We start from the raw sequence: 22,749 nt of genomic DNA on the forward strand, positions 1-22,749 counted from the left end.
CACATCTGCTGTTAGGATAGATTTGTTCAGGTAATTTGAAGATTTGGCGAGGAACCAGGTATTTCCTCTGTAAGGTGTGATGAGGCACCCGGAACGGCTTAAGCAGCGCCCAAGAGGAGCCCACACGAGCCTCGATGCATGCAACAGCTGCTCCAAAGCGGCCACTGCTTCCCACCTTCCCTGCCCCGATGTATTTGCCGTCGAGTCCTCTGGCACCAAGGACCCGTAAGAAGGCGGTGATGCCCAGTCCGAGGGGTTTTTTGCTCCCCAATCAACAAATGGGGACACAGCTGGGGCCAACAGCAAGGACTATCCCAAAAGAGCAACCCAACATCTCATGGCAGGCTTGGAGCAGCTGCTAGTGCCGAAACAACCCCCAGCCATCGCCTCCAAGTCACCAAGGATGCTACCACTCCGAAGGGTAATACTGTGCTTTAATGTTTTAGAGACAACGGACTTCTACGTGGTACAACGGCAGGCTGTACGTACTATACATATATACACACTGGTCGTAGTTAAAGCTTGTGTGTTTGAACAATACTAATGGTCAAAAAAACCGCACCAAGTCTTACAACAACGAAAATGTGAACAAAATCCAAGGCCACACGTCAAGAGAGGTATGTTTTAAGGACTACAGCTGACAGGAAAATAAAAAACAGTGATGGTGCAACGTGAACTTTATCCTGACTAGAGATAAGTGGTTAAAATGCAACTTTTCATTACCTCAGGAGCAAGACAGTGTTTTACAGACTTCGTTTCCAAACTAAAGCAAGCAAAGAGAAACAAATGTACTAGAGTGTGCTCCTTTGGTCCTCAAATTCTCCTTCCAGGTGTTGAGCTAAAAAGAGAAAGAGTTTTACTCTGAACTTCAGGCAAGAAAGATTTAAGGCTTTTCAGCTGGATACATACGCTGAACTGAGAAGTGGCAATATCTGCTCTCAACCATTTAAGGGAAACAAATGCCATAGAGTTAGTGTATTTTACAAATGTGCAACACATAGCTTGTTTACACTAACAAACACTTTCATAGCACCTAACTCTACAGAATCCAGGACAGAAGATATTATAAAAGATTTTTCCAATAATGCCATTTTCCATCAAGGTAAAATTAGTGTAATTAAACGCATGAGGTGGTTGTTCTTGAAAGTTCTTTAGGCCCAATGGAAATTTGACTGGACATGATTTTCATTTCGTTTCCAACACGGGTTGAAGCAAGAGACAGGAATGTTGGTAAGATGGAGCTTGCCAGACCAGGAACTGCCTTTTAGGTTAGCGTACCGAACATCTTGGATTCATATTCAGCAAAGCAGATACGGCTATGGGAACCTGCATTGTGGGCATCCGACACCCTGGCTGACATTTTATTTTCGAAGTTTTGCCTCCTGTGCTTAGTTTGAGAAGGGTGGTTTTCATTTGCGCCTCATGTTTTCCCAATTAAGAGTTACAAAACACCCATTAAAACTGTAACAAAGCATAAGAAGTTCAGCCAAGTCCAGCTGACTGCAACTTTCTGCACCAATCCTGCCACATACAGATGTTGCCACATACACAGAAAAATGTGGTTTAATTCATTTTGATGGCCCTGGAAATGCTTTTCTCAATTGCTCTTACAAAATAAGCTGTCATTTCAGGTTACTTTGCCCTGAAATGACCTGCCATCAGGCAGGAGAGGTACAATGTGCTGTGTTCAGGATTTCAGTGCTCACCTTTGGTCCAACACTCATGAGATGCAAATCTTGAAATACGTGAAGAGAAATCTTCATTTTCAAATTATCAGACTAGATTTAGCTTCTCAGTCTAACCCATGGAAATCCAAGAAGGAATGCTCAAGATATAAATATAATTAAAAGCCTCTTTGGATATCTTAGCACTTTGCAAACAGACTCTGGGGTTTTTTTCCTCCCCTCTGTTAAAGTTTGCTTAAAAATAGTAAGAAACTGACAGTTAAAGTGGTCAGACATTCTGAGGCACAGAGAAAAAGGTGCATAAAACCCTTTATATTGAGACAAGACCGTGCCCCAAGTAATTTAGAAGTTAATTCCCTGCATGTTAAGAGGCTAGGAAAAACGCGTTTTAGATTTCTCAAACAAACAAACAAAAACCCCACACACAAAAAAAGGAGGGTTAACACTAGCAAGAATATAAAACATCACCAGAGGTAACATCTCAAAGAGGTATAACAAACATATCCAGATATTGAAACGGCCACGGCAGGACTTGTAATAAAATAGTCAGAGACAACTCAGGACCATCCTTTTCAGCAGAGGTACAGTATTTGCGGCATAAGTGGTCCTACAAGGATCCACAGCCTTTCAATCGGTTCCTGTGCTGCTCCATATTTATTCTAATAAACATAACTATTTCATAAATATCCATTTCACTCCCAACCCCCACTTTTCTCCTAACAGCAGTATATTCTGCATTGTGGATGGAAAAACATTTCCAAAACCCCATTTGTAGCTTGTTATTCTGCGACATCAACATCATTGGAAATCCAGGAGGAGCCTACCTCATCGTTACATTTTTCATTTGCCATCAGAAGTCTTTTACTGCACAAAGACTATGACAACAATTCACAACAATTTAGTTTAAAAGTGAGATGTAGGAACAAGTAAGAACTGACAGTGACACTGGACAGAACAATCTCCAGAGTGTATTTAGGGAATAACACAGTTTCAGCTCCTGATGAGTGTCAAGAATTCTTCACGGGTCTTTGGATCTTCCCGGAATACCCCCAACATTGTGCTGGTTACTGTTTTACTGTTCATTTTCTGTACCCCACGCATTACCATACACATATGCCTAGAAGAAATGAGAGGGGGGTGTCAATAAATCAGGCATACTCAAAAGAAAGAAGTAATCCCCCAGAGAGAGATGTTTCCTACACAGTCACATTAAAGTCTGGGGAAGTGATAAAACCTCCATATCCAGAGTGGACATCTGTCAGCAGTACCTCAGCTGTCCTCTATGGAAAAGGGCCAAATTCCCAGCCCGCTGCCTTCTTTCCTCTGATCCAAGGAAAATCCCACCTTTCCAAGGTGCATTCTGGTCACGGGGACATGCCTGTCGCTAGTCCCAAGCTTTGCTCTACTTGAGGAAGCAGAAGGTGCATTGAGAGCATGGTCCCAGTGCAACTGGGACAGCAGATGACACTGCCAGTTGCCCATCTCTGCAGCGGGTAAGGTAGGCTCCCACTTTAAACGGCTCCAACCCACCAGGGCATTTCGCTGAACGGGCAAGGATCACTCCTGCCTGCACTCTGCCTCATCAACAAGCACGGCACAGCCAAAGAGGCAACGCACACCAGCTCTGCAGCACACAGCTGGAATCACGCGCAGCCCTCGCGCTACCACGGCACAGCTCAGAGTAACTTACGTAGCTTCAATAACCACTCCGACTCCAGCAGGCTGTAAGGCTTCTGTGATGGCTATTGCAATTTGTTTGGTAAGGCGTTCCTGGACTGAGAGAAGAAGAGGGAGTTCAGACGCGGGGTTCAATCTCACTAGCACCAACGCACCGCCACTATCTGGACAGCAACGCATGCATGCATCCTCACTCCCAAGTGTGCCTGTTCCCTACCACCACACACACAACCATGCTCCTCCTAAAGAAACTGTATTAGTACCAAGTCCTATCTTATGGTTTGTATCCTGGAACAGACCTTTTATTTGCTTGTTTATATTGGGAGTCATTCGGCATTACACCTTTGCAGGAACTGCGTTACCATGATTTGTTGTAACAGCTCTTACATTTCCTATCACGCAGTTAAGACTTTCTTGCTTTTCTGTTTTCTTTCAGTTTTTATGTGTTTGTTCACTGGCTTTACTGCTGCACTATGCATTCCCTACACACAATTTCTCTTTTTAAGGAAAGGAAATGGAGATAAAAAATGAGCAAATTAAGAGAGTCGATTGTCCTGCAAAGCTTTACTCCCTGCAGCTCCAGCACCCTCTGTTCACCAGTCTGACACCTAACGGGGACGAAGACTTCTGTCGCCAAGAACAGGCCAAATTTAACGGCAGGACAACGAGAGCCCAACCCAAGGCCTCAGATCCTGCAGCTTCCTCCACTTCCCAGGAGCAGCAGGCAGGCAGTCCATAACATGGCAGCTCCCGCTTCACCTCTTCAGACAAGAATTCTTGAAGGCATCTCTCAAATTATCTGTAGGACAGCCCAGCAGCATCCAACTAATTTAGTTATTCCTGGCAGCTGTATCTTGTAGCACATTTATCCTCTGAAGCAGTTACTGCCTACATCTATTTTCATAGGCAGATTCTACTCCTCATTGGAAACACAAGGGCTAGGATGACAGATGAGAAACACCTCTTCCAGAGCCCAGTGTTTCTCTTCACACTAAAATTTGCACAGCTATAGTCCACCTACAATCACCCGTACCCTGAGCTGGCTAGCAAAGGACTGCACACAACAAAAGACCTTATTGCTCTCTACAACTACCTGAAAAGAGGTTGTAGAGATGTGGGGGTCAGCCTCTTCTCCCCAGTAACAAGCGATGGGACAAGAGGGAACGGCCTCAAGCTGCGCCAGGGCAGGTTTGGGTTGGGTATTAGAAAAAACTTCTTCACGGAAAGGGCTGTCAGGCCCTGGCACAGGCTGCCCAGGGCAGGGGCTGAGTCCCCATCCCTGGAGGTATTTAAAAGCCAGGTAGACATGGTGCTTGAGGACATGGTTTAGTGGTGGGCTTGGCAGTGATAGGTCAACGGTTGGACTCGATGATCTTAAGGGTCTTTTCCAACCTTAACAATTCTATGATTCTACGAAAAGCAAAAATTCATCTCTTTACCTTGTAATCTTCTACTGTATATTTCCACGATCCTAAAGAAGAAAGGAAAAAGAGAATGTTATACTTACTCCTATCTAACTACTGTCTGATCTTCACAATTAACTTGACACTATCAAACAAGACCGCTGTACGGATCCGTGTCCTTCCTGGAAATCTACCCGACATCGTGCTGCTGCTCAGCCCGCGGCTGGCATTGCTCAAGGACTTCCCTTAGCACATCACTGCGTTTAGTGACAGGTTCCCCCTCCTTGCCACCCCAGAGACTATTTCAGGGGCAAACCTGTCCCTTCTCCTTCGAGCTGCTTCTGTTGGCTCTTACTTTTGAATTCCTTGTACCACCACCCACCTGCATCACACAGTTGCACAGGAATCCAGGCCCAAAGGCTCCCTGAAAGCTAATCCTTGTACTGAGGTCAGGCTACCTCCTTTTGCTTCAATCTAAACCAAACGCTGTTTTAAGGACAATTCAGATACTGGGATTCCCAGAAGGCTACTGAAATTAAGCAGATGTTTTGGATTCTTGCATTCGACCACAGATTTAACTAAGAACAATGAGACAGAATCATTTTTATTTAAAACAGATACTCTCCACCCATCTATCACACCATCCTTTGCATTTCAGTGCAGGCATCACCTTACCACTCCTCTCGGACACAACATCAAATTTAAGCCGTTTGTGTGGCAATGCAAGTGATACTACCATCATTTATAACCGCAGTACTATAACCCACACATTTAAGAAAAGTCTTAAAACCGCTTTGTAACTCAATGGGTTATTCGTGCCAACCTCAAATGCTTAATTACACGTCAAGTGGCCATGTAAAGGAGTTGCTATAGAAAGCTTCGATACCCATCTGGTCAGACTAGACAAAAACCAGACACTGGCTGGCAGCCTGAGGCATTAGTTACAAGAAACATTTCTGACAATGAGACTTGCCTGCTGTTCTGGAGAGAGAATTACATGCAGAAACTCCCCTCCAGAAATGAAATGGTTTTGTTGTAGCTATTCTAAACAAAGCAACATAATATTTAGATTAAATACGTGGATAGGAAACAAGCTGATACTGAGATATTCTTTACACTGGTATTGCATATAAGAAGTCCTATGTTTATGTAAAAACAGTTATTTGCATTAGCATTTTCAAGCCCGAGCTTAAAATCCAAAGAAAGTTGTTTGCTTACTGAATGCAGGTCATCCACAGCTACAGAAACTCACCACATTAGACTAATCACATTATGAAAGATTAGGCCTACGGTACCAACAGCCTCGCAAATCTTTGTTTGAACACTGGTGGCATTATATAGGGCACGAAAGGGAAGCGCTATTTGGCCCACCAGTTTCTTCATGGTAAGCACTCAAAAGCAAGTGGGGACTGAGAATACTTTGTTATACAAGAATCTAATCTTTTCATTATTGCAGTATATGGGAGTTTTACCCTACCTTGAAAAAGAGGCAAGATTTAACCTTTGAAGCACAGCACGGGAAGCCTTGCACGCACTCACGTGTGTTTCTATACTGAGAATAAATAGTAGGAAAACTGTACACTTCTAGCACCATGTTGCCACTTGCATTAAAAAAAAAAAATCAAAGACAGCTTTGAGCTCCTTTTTACATCTGCAGTTCAGAGGTAAATAGAGACCAGAGCAAGCACAAATCAACTGATGCGTATTTCCAACGTGATCCTTAATCCTGCATTCAAGCCCTGCAGAAATGAAACCAAGCGCTAAAGGCAGTCTCTTCAGGAAGGATGTTCGTCTTCAGAAATCCAACTCAAAAAAAAAAACCCTCGCCACTCAAAAAGATGCAGCCACACCAGCGCCAGCCAACACACAACGCAAGCCCTGAACTGCCACGCAGACATCCAGAAGCGTAAGCAGCTACGGAAGGCAAAAGTCTTTCGCCCAGCAACTGCAGTGCTGTCGGCTCAGAAGCTCAGCCTACAGTTTCAGTGCCGAGGAACAGCCACAGAAAACACGTAGGGAAAAAATTTAAAGGTTGAACTGCCTGTTTCAGCCTTTTAATCAGAGCAAAGTCCACTCCTATAGGCACTGCTAGAAGACGAGAAGATGGCCTCCCTGTAATACGAGTTACGTTAGCAAAGATGTGACCTCCAAGGGCCCTTCCACTTCCAAACCAAATTCACTGTTGGGCAAGCAGAGCACAGAACAGAGCTGACTGACTTTAAACCATTTTAGTGTCATATCCTACACATTTCTTACCCGCTAAGAAAACCCAGCGGGCATGCAGATTTACAAGGCTAATTCTCATTAGCAAGATTAAGAGACATTATCAGGGAAAGTATAAGCAAAACCTATGTGGTCTTTCTGAACTACAGTCAATTTTTCAGATTCGTTTCTCAAAAGAGACCTTTCCACTCTGGTCCTCAGTAATCTGCTTATTGAAGGGATCTACCATCCCCTTCCTCGCCAGAACTTATCACTTGATAACAAGACTCAGGGCAACAAGTGATCCAAGGGCCCTTGCTGAGGAAAAAGCTATTTTACATAACAAATAGATTTCTCAAGTATATAACTGCCTTGTTTCTTAGGCTGAACCTTATCTATAAAATCTACCCCACAGCACTCTCACCAGGTCTCCAGTGAAAGAAAGAAATGCCAAATTTATCCAAAGAGTCAGCTAACAGATGAAAGCTTGCGATTCAATTTCTATCCATAGAACACGTTCATTTAGTTTAGAAGTTTGGGGGTTTTGTTCTTATCGGTCAATACAGACACAAGTAGTAAATAGCCAGAGATCTCCACTGGTTCTTGTGGCCTGCTTTGAACGTGACCAAATTCTCTGTTGTTCCTGCTTCTGTGCTCCCTGCAGACACCAACGCTTTGGATGAACGTACAAAAGCGCTACGGCTCCACTACAGTCGACTGATGTGAATTAACACAGAGCTAAGACTTATCTGTCCTCTCCACAAAAACATAATGCTGAGGATTGGTCTGAATCCAAATCCAGGACACAGAGTGGGCTGAGCTTTAGAGGAGGACCAGATTAGAAAGATTAGCACAGCTTGGAATCCTTTTTACAAATTAACATCACTTTCATTACATTAACACTTACCTAGCAAGCTTGCTGAGGCCAAGTACTTGTTTGTTAGGAAGATAGCCAATGTGTACCTAGACAGAGGAGAACACACCATTAACAGAATCAAAACCACACTTCCAAATGCACATGAAACTCATGCATAGAGAATGAGATGTGCATGTGCCCCAGAACTAACTCTGGAACAGTCCAGAAGTCCTAGCACGTGGGAGGAACATGCCACCATGCAAGCCTGAAAAACTGTGGAGCTAACAGAGACTGTAAATGCCTGGCGAGGTCAGTGTCCTGGTGAAGAACAGGTGAGTTTTCTGAGGGGGAGAAAAATCACAGCTCTTCAAGAGTCAAGGCTCATGTTCCAAGTCTCAGGAATGCTACAGAGTTCTACTACACTTGGGTACAAAAAGCAGTCTATTACTCAGCACAGCGCTGTTCATGTAAAATAAACATGCTTTTCTTTCAAGACCTAAAATGGATTTAGGGAGCGGGAAGGAGAGGGACTGCACTTCACTTCCAGAGAAAGTTCTGATGGCAAGAAATACTTAACCACCAAAATCAGGCTGCACTTACTGATTTTTATTTTTATTTTTTTCCTGCTTTGCTGGTACCATAGATCACTGTATGATTAAGTCAGCTTCCACCCTGCTCAAATATGGCTTTGCTGCACATTCATACTGAACACTTAGTTGCACTAAGTTGGAATAAGTTCTTGAGATGTGCTCAGATACGAAGGCAGGGGGAAAGCCATTTAGCTTCTTGTTTTCAGAAAGCAACATAGGCTACTGAATTCAAGTGGGTTTACAGTTATAACAGATTATAGACAGCATTTGTGTCACCGTACCAGAGACTTGAAAAATTCGCCAAGATACAGTAGGGGAGTGTCAGTGTAGGATTCTGTCTTAGCGCTTTGCCTAGAGGCCCCATCTCAGAATCCTGTATTGCTGTACCTGCAATTAGAGGCACCACAGTGCACCTCATTACCTGGCTAACTTGCTCATTCCTATCACTTCTGTTGGGTAATCAACCCACTGACACCTGAAAAGACATGAAACATTTCAGATAAAGTAAGAGACATAACTTAGAAGTAAGCGTTGAATCTTGTTCCCCACAGAGTATTTTTGTGAATGTCTTCATTTCATTTAAGATAGAACTGCAAATACAAGACCTACCGGTCAGTATTTGCAGCCTGTTTGATGTACCCAACAGGAGAACGCTTAGTCTGAGAATATTTAGAGGCATACCAAGTCATTTAGCAGACCATTATACGAGCAGGACCAATTCGGTGTTTGCGAGAAGATTTCTCCAAACCACACAGGCTAAACAGCTAGATGTAAAAAGAACGCATATATTGCCACAGGAGTAACGAAGAGAATATACACAGTATGTGTAACCAAGAATAACAGGCAAAATAGAAAGCTTGCACAGAAAAAGAAGTTACCTTGTTTTCCAGTATAAAATACTAGCAGTAAGAAAAGAAAGCAGATGAAATGGAGTTGACTCAACTAAATAAACAGCTGGTTTCTGTTCAGGTATTTTATTTTTGGGAGCCAGTTTACTTGGAACATATATGGTACTGATCGAATTTTAGAGACTACAAAAGCACTTGCTACTCTCTGGCCTGTGAGTACTTTATGGTAGCACAGATGGGTCAGAATAAGCTCCATCCTTCTGTGCTGATATGGGAGGGAAGGGGCTGAGATGTGCAGAAGGGACTATCCCCTCTGAACCCATCACATTTACGGTGGTTAACTTGAGAATTTTTATTTTATTTTTAAAGTTGTCAGCATCACAATTTCAACACCATCTGAAACGCCAGCCCCTTTCATGGGAGTCCCAACCTAAGCAGCCTCCTGCTAGTCAATTTTGACCATCCCCTCCCCGACTGGGCTTGCTTATTTAAGACCAGGGCTGCTAATCAGAAGTTTGTTCCGCTCACGGGGGGTTCCCGAGATGAATGTGCACTAGATAGCTCTGAGCCAGAAGCTAAATCCGTGACAGAGCCAGCGTGCAGGGTGAGCCGGTTTAATATCAAGATGTCTGCCCTCAAGGCTTGCTGCTGCTTCACAAAGAAGAGCTTTGATATGAAATGTCAGAAACCATTAGACTACTTAGACTAGGAAAGGTTGAACGTTATATTTTAGGAGCTTAAATCCAAATAAAAAAAACCTCACATTAAGGAGGTCCTCCTTATTTGTATTCTGAAGATTAACTTCTAGAATCATAGCCGTAAGCAGTAAATACTCATAGCTTTAAAAGCTTTGTAGTTACAGCTACAAGTCTTTTACATGTACTTTAGGTCTTTTATCATGTATTCCCACATTTGTTTTGTGAGGAAGAGTTACCTTTCCAACAAATGGAACGAGGTGATGCTCACACAATGAGAACATGTCTATGTCCTTCACAATTACCATCTCATCATGATCTTCATCAAAGATGGCGTCATTCAGAACATCTGAAATTAAACATTTGCATTAAAAAAAAAATAAATGCACAAGCATGGAAGGTTCTTCCAGCCAGGATCTGAGAAAGCTTGTAGCAAGAGCATAGTGCTCTCAGAACTACAGATTTTAGGGTGAAGATATGGGAGGCAATTACGGAGTAACATCACAAGTACGCTTCGTATTGCATACAATCATACAACTGCCGCAGTGCTACGTCAGACTACCTACGTGCTACGCCAGAAGTCAGCCTATAGCGTTTTATTTAAATAATAGTTTGAACCCAGGTTAGAGTCTAGTCTTTGCAGAATTACTGACGTCTTAAGAGCAATTAAGACTACAGCTGACAAAGCCAGTGCTGAGGAGGAAAGCACATCTCAAAGTGGGTGGCCGTTAGTGCTTCCACATACCACAAGCAAAGCTGAGCCTCAGGTTTGAGAAAAGCTAAGCCATCACAGCGGTTTCTTCAAACACTTCAACACCACCATCACTATTTTCAACGAGGCTTCGTACACGCATAAGATACTCTTATTTCATCCTGAAGCACACCAGCCAGCAGTTGTCCAGGCATACACAAAAGCTGCAGAGACAGATCCGTATTCACAGACTGGGGGAGAGACTTGCTGTCCTGACCTGACAGCAGGCATGCATATGCATACTCCGGCCTAATTCTGCACCTGAGTTAACAGAGAATTGAGGTGGAGAAACTACAAAGATAGAAGGAAGAAGAGACAGCTCAGTAAGAAAAGGAACATATAACGTGACACTTTGCTAGTCTCAGAGCTCAGCAAAACAGATCCCCCGTTGATTTTCCAGGTTTAGCAGTCCCCTGACAAGTCCGCGAGCAATCCTGATACAGGCTACAGCAGATCACTGTCTCCACAAAGGCTGCTGGACCACGCCTGGAGAGGTTAAAAGTAGAACAGCCTTTTGAAGGGCGAGAGAGAAGAGCTGTACAGAAGAGAGAGAGAATAGCAACAAAGAGCTAGCTGTACAGAAGGGATGATAATCAGAAGAAGAAACTGCAAACAAGTTCGCTAGAAGCCACAGCGACTACGTGGAGTTAGCTCCAGGAACCAGAGTCACACACACCACGGCCAGAAGGGGAACCAGGGTGCTCGGGGACTGCCCTGCTTCATCCACACCGGAGCTTAGCACCCGCGGTGCTACACAAACCTAACAGTTCTGTCTGCTCTGCTTGCCTGTATGCCTTCCCCTGACACGCACGTACACCTAATGGCCACCATCTGCTGTCGATAACGGATCATCGTCATGGAGCGTTTTAATTTCCTGCTTGCTATCAGCACTGCACAGGTAACCCTGGAAACTGCGCGCAAGATGTTCTGCCTGCGACGCGCGTTCCTTCCCGAGAAGGGCTGGCAACCTGCAAGGCAGCGAGGCTGAACCCCAGAAGGCTTCTGATCGGGTCAGAGAGCAGGAGTAGGGGGCACGAAAGAGGCCACGAAACAACTCTGTAAAAGTACATAATTTTGTTCTTCAAATTTCAGAGTCTAGTTTGCTCCAAACCCTGCTGGAGAGGATTTTGATTACATGGGGAGCACCGTGCAGTTGTATAACTATGAATTCACCCAGGAATAGCCAGAATCCAAACCAAAGCAGGCTCGGAGGAGAAGGAAGGGGAGGACAGAGCCTGGGTTCTCAGCTCCCTCCCGCAGCACTCCGCAGACGTGCCATTTCCACAGCAGAAAGGCAAACAGTGGTTTCACGAAACCTGCTACTATGCCCAGCATTATTAAAACAAAATCCAAACAGATCCACGAAGCATCTCCAGAGTGACTGCTGCTGTTATTAGACCACCAGCTTGGCTCATACCAGCCTTGCCAGGAGCGTATCAGAGCCTGATGTTAGATAGGGATTTACGTCAGCACGCTCGCAAAGCAGACTGTTCAGAACAATCAAAAACGGCCACGTTCTCATTAAGAGTCATGGTTTTGTGTGACACAGCGTAAGGCCAAAGCTACCACAGAAGGTACTTCAGCTGTGAGGTCTCATATATATGTATATACACAGTTATTCATGTATAAAATACATATTAATAGATCCTTACAAGCTTTATCTATAAAGGAACCTCTGTTACTGGAATCCTGAAGAGCCACGTTGTATCACGGAGACAGCTGTTAGCCCTATTTTAAAGCTGGGGGGAAAAGAAGGTTAAGTGACCTGTGACGTACCACGCAGGCAACCTCAGGAACCAAATGCATCCTTCTCATGGCTAAAGCAATCAAACAGGAACACAAAGGTCATCCATCCTTCTTGCGCATCCCCTTTTAGGCTACAGCCCACAGTCACAGCAGGTTGGCCCACTCACAGCCAAGGGAGTTTGAGAGGTGTGTAAGCAAACAGATCCATGCACGAAGAACATAACCAGAGCTGTGGGATGCTTCTCATTTGTACAGGTCTTGCCAATTTTGCACCTTAGACTTATTTAATATTAGCAGCAAGTTGCAGCCAGATCACAGATGATACCTGCTCAGCTGCATAACATCTGCAGTTGTGCTGGCAGCACGGTGTGCTGATTCTAAGTCAGCACCAGTTATTCCTTGGGAAGGAGGGCCAGAGCCCATGAAGAGAAAAGAAACAAGTTTAGCATTAGCCCCTCCAATAACCCCTTCACAACTGCCAGGTGATACAGGGACACAAGGTAAAACAAAACGCGAGACTGATGGCCACTACCTGAGTAAATGGCCACGGGGTTAAGAGAGAGCCCCGGTCACCCCTGTCCTGCTCCAGTCCCTCCTGCTCACACTTCACAAGCCTGTTCTCCCAAAAATAAGCATAGCTTGAAGCCTGCCTATCCCCATATACTTCTCCCTTTGAAATCCAAGCTTTGTGGTGGCAAAAGAAGAGTTAGGTAAAAGTGGCTGCGACAAGATGCTGTGCTATGTCCCACTGCAGCGCTTGTTTTCAGTAATTACACGCGAGAGACTTGTTTGGCACAGACTCAAACACTTTGTGCAGGGAGGCAATACCATTTTATCTAACTTTGTCTGCCTTTTTTTTTTTTTTTTTTTTAATCATTCAATTTGCAACAGCATCCAACAGGGCCCCAACAAGCTCAGCCTGCAGCACGTGTTCTGGAGAACTTAAGGGAGCTGAAAGGACAGAAGGGGAAACGGGGCTTCAGATTAACCAGGGCAGAAGCAAAGCTGGGGACAAATTCCTGCTTTTTCCCCCCCCATTCTTTCATTCCACCTACTAGGGCACACTGCCTGCTTCACTAGCTTGATTTCGGTTTCCTCATTTGGAGGCCCCAAAACATTGACTCTTGCCACTCAGGGCAAGGTTTAAAAGTTGCGTTGTCCCTCCCCAGGCCTGTCCCAGTTCACACAGAGCAACGTGGCTGCTACGCGGGCTGCATCTCTCAGCTCTGCAATACCCACCTGCCCTTCCAGTGCAACCACGTCTTTTCCATCCCTTCTTCCTGCAGCACCAGCATCTTCAAAGCAAAAGCGTAGAAGTCAACAGGGCTTTTAGAGAGAAGGAGGGCTAGAAGTAAACATTGCCAGCTTGGTTTCCTGACAAAGCAAGGCACCTGCAGTTTAGATGGGCTCCTCCTAACAGGATACTTTTCCTTAATACAAAAAGGAAATTCTTCCTCTCAAACGAAGCAACGCTTTTATTCCATCCAACTACCACCCACGTAATCACGCACATCAGCAGGACGGGACTAGCGTCTCCTCTGCTAGGAAGAAGATGGGCAGTTCCTCCATCGTCCCTTGGCCTCCCAGTCATACCTCCCCTCACTCAGCTTTTATCAGCCACAGCTGTGCTCAAGTGCTGCCCCCAAGCCCTGTCTATAAGCCAAAGGAGGCTGCAAATAACACCATTTTCATTCTCCACCACCCCAGAAAAGCTAAGGGAATTTACTGCTTAAGTCCTTAAGCCCGGGCACATCATGTTAATGGAAAGCTAAGATTCCAACTAAAATATATGGCTAAGAGGAGGGGAACAAGAACAAACATTATATGTACAGTCGGGGCACTCTCTAGATTATTCCAGCTGATTCAATTCAGCCCAGAGTTCAAGTCCTGTTGTAGAAACTTCAGTGGGCTGTTAAAACCAGACAGACACCTCTGCTGCAAGTTAACTCCTGAAACAGAGCAGAATTAAATTTCCCCTTTATCTTCAAAAAGAGTTGATAAAAGCAAAAAAAACCCAGAATTGGATGAAGACAGAATGAGACAAACCTTTCAGGATTTGGCGTCAGAGCTAAGCAAGAAGACCTGTTGCTATAGAAACTATTTGCATGGCTTTAATGTGACACAGGAAAGCAAAAGCACCTCTGGCAACCAAAGAAGCGAGAGCCCACCCGGCAGCTGGCTCAGCAGGCGACGGGAATGAAGGATGGCAGCACTCCGCAGAGCAGCACTGCGTCGGCTTCACAGCACTTCAGATGTCCCATTTTTACTCTGCCTAGGAGACAGAAGACCGAAGTGATGTCGGTTGTTCTCGCTATAAGTTAAAGGACTTCCCCGTGGTGTTAAGTTGCCCCACTGCTCCACTTTAGAGGAGTCAGACTGAGGATTGCTCAGTGTCAAGAGGATGATGGCAGTCTCAGAGATCCCCCCGATACTTGAGATCATCCATCCCGGCAGAGACATACGGCACAAGGTTCTCCTGAAACCCATTACGCAGCTCCAGACTGTCCTCGCCGACAGCCCCTCTGCTCTCCATGGTGACCCATAAGTCGCAGCAGTCAGCTGAGGCCACCATAGGAATGGGTTCAGGCCAAGGGATGCAGACGTCCTACGAGGGTGGTGGGGCAAGTCACGCCATACCAGTGCCCATTAGCTTGAACAAACTAAAGGACAGGCTGAGGTCAGGTACCTCCTGCTCTCCCGGGAACACAGACCGAGTTACACCAAAACCGATGGCAGGGGACCTTGCACGAACTAGGAGCAGGTTGTGGTTTGGGGGATAATCCAGAACGGCAGTGCCATGAGCCAGAGACCAAAAGCTAACCCACGAAGGCCCTGGAGGGGCTGGAGCGTGGCCAGAGCAGGGCAGCGAGGCTGGGGCAGGGGCTGGAGCACAAGGCTGGGGAGGGGCGGCTGGGGGAGCTGGGGGGGCTCAGCCTGGAGAAGAGGAGGCTGAGGGGAGCCCTCATCGCTCTCTGCAACGGCCTGAAAGGAGGCTGGAGCCGGGGGGGTCGGTCTCTGCTCCCCAGGAACAAGCGATGGGACGAGAGGGAACGGCCTCAAGCTGCGCCAGGGCAGGTTTGGGTTGGGTATTGGGAAAAACTTCTTCCCCCAAAGGGCTGTCAGGCCCTGGCCCAGGCTGCCCAGGGCAGGGGCTGAGTCCCCATCCCTGGGGGGATTTAAAAGCCAGGTAGACATGGTGCTTGAGGACATGGTTTAGTGGTGGCCTTGGCAGTGCTGGGTTAACGGTTGGACTCAATGATCTTAAGGGTCTTTTCCAACCTTAACGATTCTGTGATTCACCTGAAGACAGGTGTAATTGACAGAGCAGGAGCTGAGTCTGTGGTAGGGAAACCAACTGACTGCATGGTCAGAATTAAATCTGGGAGGAAATTGCTATAAAAACCTTTCAGTTGCTGCTGGGTAAGCAGTAAGATGTAGAGTCAAAACTGAAATTTTTTATTTATTCCTGTGATGACACTACAAGATAACTGTAGTTAGAGAAAATATTCCAGATAAGAAGCAACAAAATTATTGCAGCCTTTCAGCATTAAAAAGGTACGAGGAATCTATTATGCATACAGAGAAGAGGATCAGGCTAAAAAAGAAAAAACACCCCACACTCATTCATATAAAGAGAGTTTGTACTGCTGCAGAAAGTTAATGACTTCAGGTTGCTAAGAAAGGGGGGGCCTGGGTATGCCATTCACTTCAAGAAGTCTTGAGGAGCTCTAGAAAGAGACACAGCCTGATGCCACATTACTATTTAAATAGGCAATAGAGTTCAAAAGCTACAGAGAAAATTAAATGAGCACTATGTGGCCTCCTTGCCATAACAGACCTTCCTAACAGGAATCAAGAGAAACCTCAGACACAAAAGAATTTACAAGTTTATGACTAATATTTCAGATTTCATCATAGCCGCAAAGGACTAGAAACAGACATTCAACTTCAGAGAGGAACATTTGCTTCAGAAGCAAATCTTAATTCCTCAGTTAGCAGAACAGAGATGAACCAGATGTGTAATTTAAGGCACATTTCATAAAAGCAAAAACGGAGGAAAAGCATTATTGTTATTCAACTAATTCTGGCCATCATTTGTACAGATTTGTTTATTTTCCTATAAGACACTTCCATGTTGCAGTGAGAGACTCAAGTCTATTCATAAGAGATCAGTTATTGCAGACTCTCAGATGAAGCTAAGATTAGATTCTAGAAGTTGTCTTCTGCCAGGAGGTTTATTAAGATGAGGGAAAGCAGGGTTATGGAGATGCTCATTAAAATGTATCAGGATTTTCAATAACCATTTCGTTGTCTCATGTCATAGAAGGTGCTGAAATTTCTTTCTGAAACTGAAACAAAGCAAAATCAGAGAAGATGAAACAACACTTTGGAAAAGCAACGTGAAGAGATCAGAAGCCTTTAATAGTTAAGATCCAAGAGGTTAAGACATTTAATAAACTCCCGACAAAACGCCAAACTTGGGTGTTACTTGAGCATTAATGGGCAGGGGAGGTCATCCTGGAAAGTCCTGCCGTCCCAGTTGCCAGCAGAAGTCTCACCACATTGAGTACCCGTTTCAGCACAGCAGGCTTCACTCGTGTGGGGGTAGAGGTTGAGAAAAGAAACGCCCAAGAACCTTATTCTGAACAACCCTGTATCTCCCACCCTCTAGTTTACAAGAGACAAGCCATGACCACACCACGATAATGCTGATGTTTAAGTTATTAATAGGTCAGAACTGCTGCATCTATGAGAAGCAAGAGAACTAGCAGCACCTTGTTTCCAGGAAAGGATGAAGTAACTCACCAGCTCTTAGCAAAGGGCAGCGCTGCTGATCAAACAGCCTTGTTTGTTTAAGGCACTGCCTGTCTATTTTTACGTAGCAACGCTTAGCACCTCTCATCCACAGCAAACTGAGCAGGCTTGGAAAAATGTATGAGCTTACACCGGTGTTGTCATCTGTCAAAACACCAAATCCACGCAGACAAGAAGATGAAGAAAAGAGTATTAAGGTTGCTTGTTTTCACCCTTCACCATAGGAAAAGCACATAAACTAATGAGAGAGGAAAAACAACATACGCACAGTTCAGCAGGTGTTAATCTACTGTATGAGACCTAACTAGTTGTTGTTTGCTTTAGAATAAAAGCTGCATGGTAGAGTCACTTAGCTTTCAGGCAAATAAAGCATACATGCAGCCTTGCAAACCACAGAGGTTCAGAAAGCAAAGTTATCCTCTCCCAGCACTTCTGATTTTCATTTCCCTATTAAACAAGCTGAAAGGACAGCTGAACCTGCCAACATGCTTGAAAGCCAACATACCGACCAGAAAAGTCTTCCAGCCTTTATTGATGTAACAGCTATCACCGTTACCAGCAAGTACACCTTTTAATGAACACGCTGTTTTGCTTAGAGTGCTTACGGATGATGAAAACAAGTTCACTTCCTACTGCAGATGCAGGCAGCTTGTTCAGCCCTGTGCCTGATGTCTCCTACAGGATTACACAATCAGAACCAACTCCTTTATGATTTACCTTTTGAAGTCAGCACCGTTGACACTCACCATAACTGACACTGTTTCTGTAACTTACAGGTTAGCTCTGCTTAGCAAGGTTGATTCCGAAGTCTTCAGCTTCGGTGACAAGTTAGTACTGTCTGCGAGCTTGTATTTCCATTTATTCACTCATTTACTGCATTTGCACACACTCGTGCTTCGTAGTATTTATACAGAGACTCACAGGCAGCACCTCGGGGTATGACATTAAGCCTTTAGTAAGAGGAGGGACAGATCTCTCAAGGTTTAGTCTTTGTGTGGCAGGCAATTGCCTGAACCAACTATAACAACGCTACAGGCAACTGGCTATCAACAGTCCTGCTCACCTTTGTTAACCAAGAGGACAGGTTACTATTTTGTAATATAATTTACTCCCAGAAGTATGAAGCGGATAGATCTGACCCTGGAAAAGCAAACATGTTCTTGGATGCTCACGCAGATGCACTGCATGATATTGAGAAGTAAAACTTCTGGTATCTTGTCCGCTCTGCCATCCTTACCAATACATCAAGAGGTTTCTGTTGTAACGGCTGTTGGTCTACACAGACGTCCAAGCGTGAGCTGCCAGCATTTTTTAACCTGGTCCCCAGGTGGATTTTATTTGAAATCACTGGAGGCATTCTTGCTACTCCAATGAGCTTGATGACTAGTACTATAGAAGCGAGATCAATATATTTGAATATGTTTTGTCAAAAAAAGAGGTCGAGGCCTTTAGTAAAGCCAGGATTAATAAGAGAAAAGACATAATCTAGAAAGAACAGAAAGAGACAGATTTAGACATTTAGCAAGTAAACTCTACCAATGGCTCTGAAATACAATACTGACCAGCTGCAGAACACCGATAGCAAAGATGAATGAGGGGTAAAGCAGGAACACTGTTACTCTGCACTACTGAAAGCAAGCTAGGAAACACACACACAGTGCAAGCTGGAGAGCAGAATCAGCTTCTCTGCTACTCACACAAATCTGAATGGAGAGAAGGGACAGAATTTAGATGTAATCTTCCCTACAACGCTACAAAGTTAAGCTATGGAAAGTACAAAAATACAAATACAGCCAGGTGTCATGGAAGCCAAGTGACAACACCCAGGAAAGGAGATCAAATGCATTTAACCATGCCCCAAATGTATTACGTTCTCAGACACACGGCAACCAAAAAGATCAAGAAAATAGTTTGTTCTTAAGGGCAAATTATCAATCAGGGCTCAAAAAGATCTATTTGCTGACTCCATTGAAACTACACATCAGCTCAGCAGCTTCCAAAAGCTTTATGGGTTCCTTAAACCAAACACCCCGCTCACACCACTCGGTCTTCTCCTCCAACGCCACCACGGAGGACAGATCGCTGCAGGGCAGGTAAGGCCACCATCCCCCACCATACCCAAAAGCTTCCAGCAACCTGACTGCACTCAAAAGTGTTCGGTGACAAGTAAGAGCAAGGCACTACTCAAATCACTAACCTCCGAGAGCAGTCAGGTAGCTTAGTTTTGTGACCAACCACATAACCCCCGTGTTCTCGCTTACAGCGAGTGAGGCTCGAGTCAAGGACATTAAACACCGAAGGCCTCCTGCAGTGTACTTGCAACTTCACGCTCTCCAGCCTTCACTGTATTTCATAATTTGGGACTATATCTATTACATCGTGTTTTGTGTTCCTGTATGGAAAATGAAAATGCCATTAAAATTTAATTGCTTTTCTCCTGCCTACCTAAGGCAGACACTCAAGCAGACAAACTCAGAAGGCTGATTTTAAAGCCTGTAGCTGTACTAACATCCACTGCCTTGGTTTGTCTTTGTCACTCTCCTGGCAAGGGTTTTGAGCTCAGCTGGGACCAGCTGAAGATGGGTGCCTGTTGCAACACACCTTGCCTCAAGCCCTGTGTTTGTACAATCACCACCACAGACCTTTTACTTGAGAAGCCTTTTACAATAGCTGCAAGCCCCATCTTTTCATATCTGTCTGCTATCTCCTGCCTGTTGGGGAATAAACTTGAACACACATCTCGCATCCCACAAATCATTGCTTTAACCTCTGCCTACCCAGACAGTTCCACAGAAGGAACAGAATAAGCTGCAAAATAAGCCTGAGAAAACAAGAGGTCAGGGCTGCCTTGTTGTGGGGTGGGGTTTTGGTGGGGTTTTTTTGGGGTTTTTTTTTTTTTTTTTTTAACTTTTACAAGCCAGTTCCCAGCCTGGCTAGGCAGGCAGCTGTATTAGTAAAGCCAAGTGAACAGCACCGCAGTAGAGGCAGAAACTGCAGTCCCACAGCTAGCTTTTTCCCCCCCCCCAAAGCCTTTGTAGTTGTTGGCTCTAGGTTTCACAACGCATTTAAAACTCTCCCAAGTGGAAGTTACTTCCATATCAATTCTCCCAGCCAACTCCTCATTCACTAGTCGTTTTGCTATCTGCTGTGGACTTGCCCTTCAGCTACAGCTCACGCTTCTGTTTGGCTAGTAAGAGTGGGAAGGCTGCAAGCTGGGCATTGTGTGAGGTGAAGAAGAGGTGAGTAGCTAGAAAGTAAAAGGATTCCCCACCTGACACGGGAAGGGATGTTAAGATCACAGCTTCATTTTATCTCCTAGAAAGAAAAGAAAAAAGCAGGCCACGATTACAGCACTTAGCAGTGACGCTTTATACTCTTGGATATAATACAGCTCTCTCCTAGGTATGGATATTCAGGGGAGGGGGCTATCCAGAACTACTCTGCTTAATGAAATATATTTGAGAGACTGGGACAAACTATTTGGGTCCCAGAGAATCCACACTGGAGCAGAAAAAAAAGCTATTAAATAAAACTTAAGGGAATGTGTGGCTCTGCACACTAAACTGGCAGCAAGGTAAGAGAGGACTTAAGATGGGCAGCAACCTCATCCAGGTTCAGTACAGAAATTCTTGCTCAGGAATTATCACTAAAAAATCCTTCTGCTAGAGACTGGCAGGATGACTGACAGACCTCCTGTGTTTTCCAGCAGTAGAGAGACACATGCAATCCCCAAATGAGGAAAGTTACTCCCAGTAGACACAGGATTATTCTGTGAGACCCTATGAAACCTCATCTCAAACACACCGTGCAGCAGGACTAAAGGAAGAGAGGAACGAGGACAGCCACTGCAGCCCAGAGCCTATTTCCAGATGTGAACCTGAAAACCTGGTTTGATCTGAAAGGCAAAATGAATGCCAAGGCAGAAACGCTGTTCCTGGGGGAAGCTAGGACACAACATTGGTAGGTGAGTATAAGCTGGCTATGAGTAAGTTATTGCGTATAACTTCCAGCATTCTGATTTCAGAAGAGTCAACAGTTGAGAAGTGGGAAAAAAAAAAAAAAACTAAATAGGAAAGCCAACCTTTAAGTTGAAGCACAGTGCACTTATGGAAAGGACTCTGACGCGTTAGCGGGAAGCTCCCCGATGCCAGCCATCGGCACGGTCCAGCCTTTTCCTTCAGCTCCAACACCCTGACGCAGTTCTGGGGCACTCAATGCACCCGTGCCGTACTCCGGAGAGCAGAACACGCTCAGCTCCTTTCCGATTGCATTCAAAGATCCTCACTGACAGCGTCTGCATCCCTTGCGCGCTAACGGGAACTTGCCTTTTACTGTAAGAGGGAGTAGAAGGGGGAATTCCCCAGCTTCCCGAGCCCTTTTTTATTGTTTCTACTGGGTATACTCATTAGTGGAAGGGCTGAGAAGAGGAAAACTGATGCAAAAGCTAAATTTTCGAGTAGGATTTACCCTACACTGGAACCAAGAGACAACTTTGGAGTTGCTGGTGATGAGGAGAACAAATCCCACCCCGTTCCTCTCCTCCTGCCCACAGGGAGGATAAGAGGCTCGCCTGGGGCAGGGACGTGAGCCGGGGGTCCCTATTCACTGCAGGGACCCCGAGACGGGGCAGGGATCTCCCCGACCTCCTCTTTTCTCCCTAACTTGCTTCCTCAAGTTTCATTCCTACCTTTGGAAAAACCTCACCGGCTAAAGCATCAGCAGAAGAGGACTTTTTCTGAGGAAATTCAAGCCACCGATGCCTGCAAGCGTTCCTACCCCTGCGACCGCAGCCTAGCTCAGCCGGGGATGGAGGAAGGCAAAATCAACAAGTTCCTACGCCACAGCTTGAAAAGTTTACAGAAAAGGGAAAGCAAAAGCACTCGCTCTGTTCCACGAAACCAGAAGTTGACGACAGAATGTGAAGTTTCCCAGCACGGAGTTTAACAAAATAAATCGGGGGAAGGAGAGGGCAGGGAGCGCCCAAGGGACAGGGTGTTTCGGGCGCTTGCTGACAAGGGGCACCAGACGGCAGGGCAGCGGCGAAGCCCGTTTTCAGCCCTACAGCAGCAGGAAAGGCCGCACCACGGCCGGTACCGAAGCAGCCGGCGCCCGCTCCGCCGCCCGCCCCGGGGCCGCCCGCCCGCCCGCCCGCCCGGGGGAGCGCTCCCTACCCGAGATGGTCTCCTGGTAGCCCTTGGTGAAGAACTGCATGGCGGTGGCCGCCCTCCAGGGCGTCTTCAGCAGCCCCTGCCGCTCGGGGTCCTCGCCCAGCGAGCGCAGGATGGTGGTGTAGGCGGCCGCCAGGCTGGGCAGGTTCAGCTCGTTGTCCTCCTCGCTGCGGGGCCGCTCGCCCCGCCAGCCGTCCCCGCCGCCGCCGCCGCCCGGGGGGACGCGCGGCTTCTCGGCGCCCACCGACGGGGAGGCGGAGGGCGGCGGCCTCTCCTGCCGCGCGTAGCCGTTACAGCTCCGCGCCGCCTCCAT

The 22,749-nt window shown here is 45.8% G+C and overlaps 1 protein-coding gene across 1 annotated transcript; it reads right to left on the reverse strand.

Moving 5' to 3' along the window:
• Nucleotides 1-514: 514 nt before the first annotated feature.
• Nucleotides 515-22,749, reverse strand: GCH1 (GTP cyclohydrolase 1; the record flags this gene model as incomplete). The annotated part of the gene is made up of 6 exons (XM_082316849.1): nt 515-2,802; nt 3,376-3,460; nt 4,802-4,833; nt 7,875-7,930; nt 10,196-10,305; nt 22,440-22,749. 6 exons carry the CDS (start codon nt 22,747-22,749, stop codon nt 2,676-2,678), a joined length of 720 nt encoding a protein of 239 aa, XP_082172975.1. The 3' UTR covers nt 515-2,675.

The sequence above is a fragment of the Platalea leucorodia genome (assembly GCF_965183815.1).
Source record: "Platalea leucorodia genome assembly, chromosome: 7".
NCBI lineage: Eukaryota > Metazoa > Chordata > Aves > Pelecaniformes > Threskiornithidae > Platalea > Platalea leucorodia.